A 579-nucleotide genomic window follows, 5' to 3' on the forward strand; every position below is an offset into this window, starting at 1 on the left:
AGCCATGGGGTGCTGCTACAGCAGCGAGAACGAGGACTCGGACCAGGACCGAGAGGAGCAGAAGCTGCTGCTGGACCCTAGCAGCCCTCCAACCAAAGCCCTCAATGGAGCTGAACCCAACTACCACAGCCTGCCTTCCGCTCGCACAGATGAGCAGGCCCTGCTCTCCTCCATCCTCGCCAAGACAGCCAGGTGAGTGTCACAGGACCAAGCCTGGGATAGAGCTCCTCCATTCACATTAAAGGGTGGGGTAGAGGGCGCCAGGCCCAGGACATGGGAGATGGGACAAGGTCACTGCAGAGAGGTGCCTCATGGCCCAGTCCTGCTCCAGTGGGCTGGCAGGGTCATTGGTGTCAGATAGCCCTGGAGTTGGCATCTGGCACCGAGTACTGTTTGTCCCTCTTGGAAGCACCTGTTGTGTCATCTCTGTCTCCCTTTCCCAAGCAACATCATCGATGTGTCTGCTGCAGACTCCCAGGGCATGGAACAGCATGAGTACATGGACCGAGCAAGGCAGTACAGCACCCGCCTGGCTGTGCTGAGTAGCAGCCTGACCCATTGGAAGAAGCTGCCACCGCT

The 579-nt window shown here is 59.1% G+C and overlaps 1 protein-coding gene across 1 annotated transcript; it reads left to right on the forward strand.

Annotated features, from left to right (window-relative positions):
* Positions 1-4: 4 nt before the first annotated feature.
* LOC103258973 (ragulator complex protein LAMTOR1-like) lies at positions 5-574 on the forward strand (the record flags this gene model as incomplete). The annotated part of the gene is made up of 2 exons (XM_008056648.1): positions 5-192; positions 445-574. Coding segments are annotated over exons 1-2 (318 nt in total), but the record flags the coding sequence as incomplete, so codon positions are not given.
* Positions 575-579: the final 5 nt, after the last annotated feature.

The sequence above is a fragment of the Carlito syrichta genome, unplaced genomic scaffold, assembly GCF_000164805.1.
Source record: "Carlito syrichta isolate Samal-C Ts95f unplaced genomic scaffold, Tarsius_syrichta-2.0.1 Scaffold84721, whole genome shotgun sequence".
NCBI classification, from domain to species: Eukaryota; Metazoa; Chordata; class Mammalia; order Primates; family Tarsiidae; genus Carlito; species Carlito syrichta.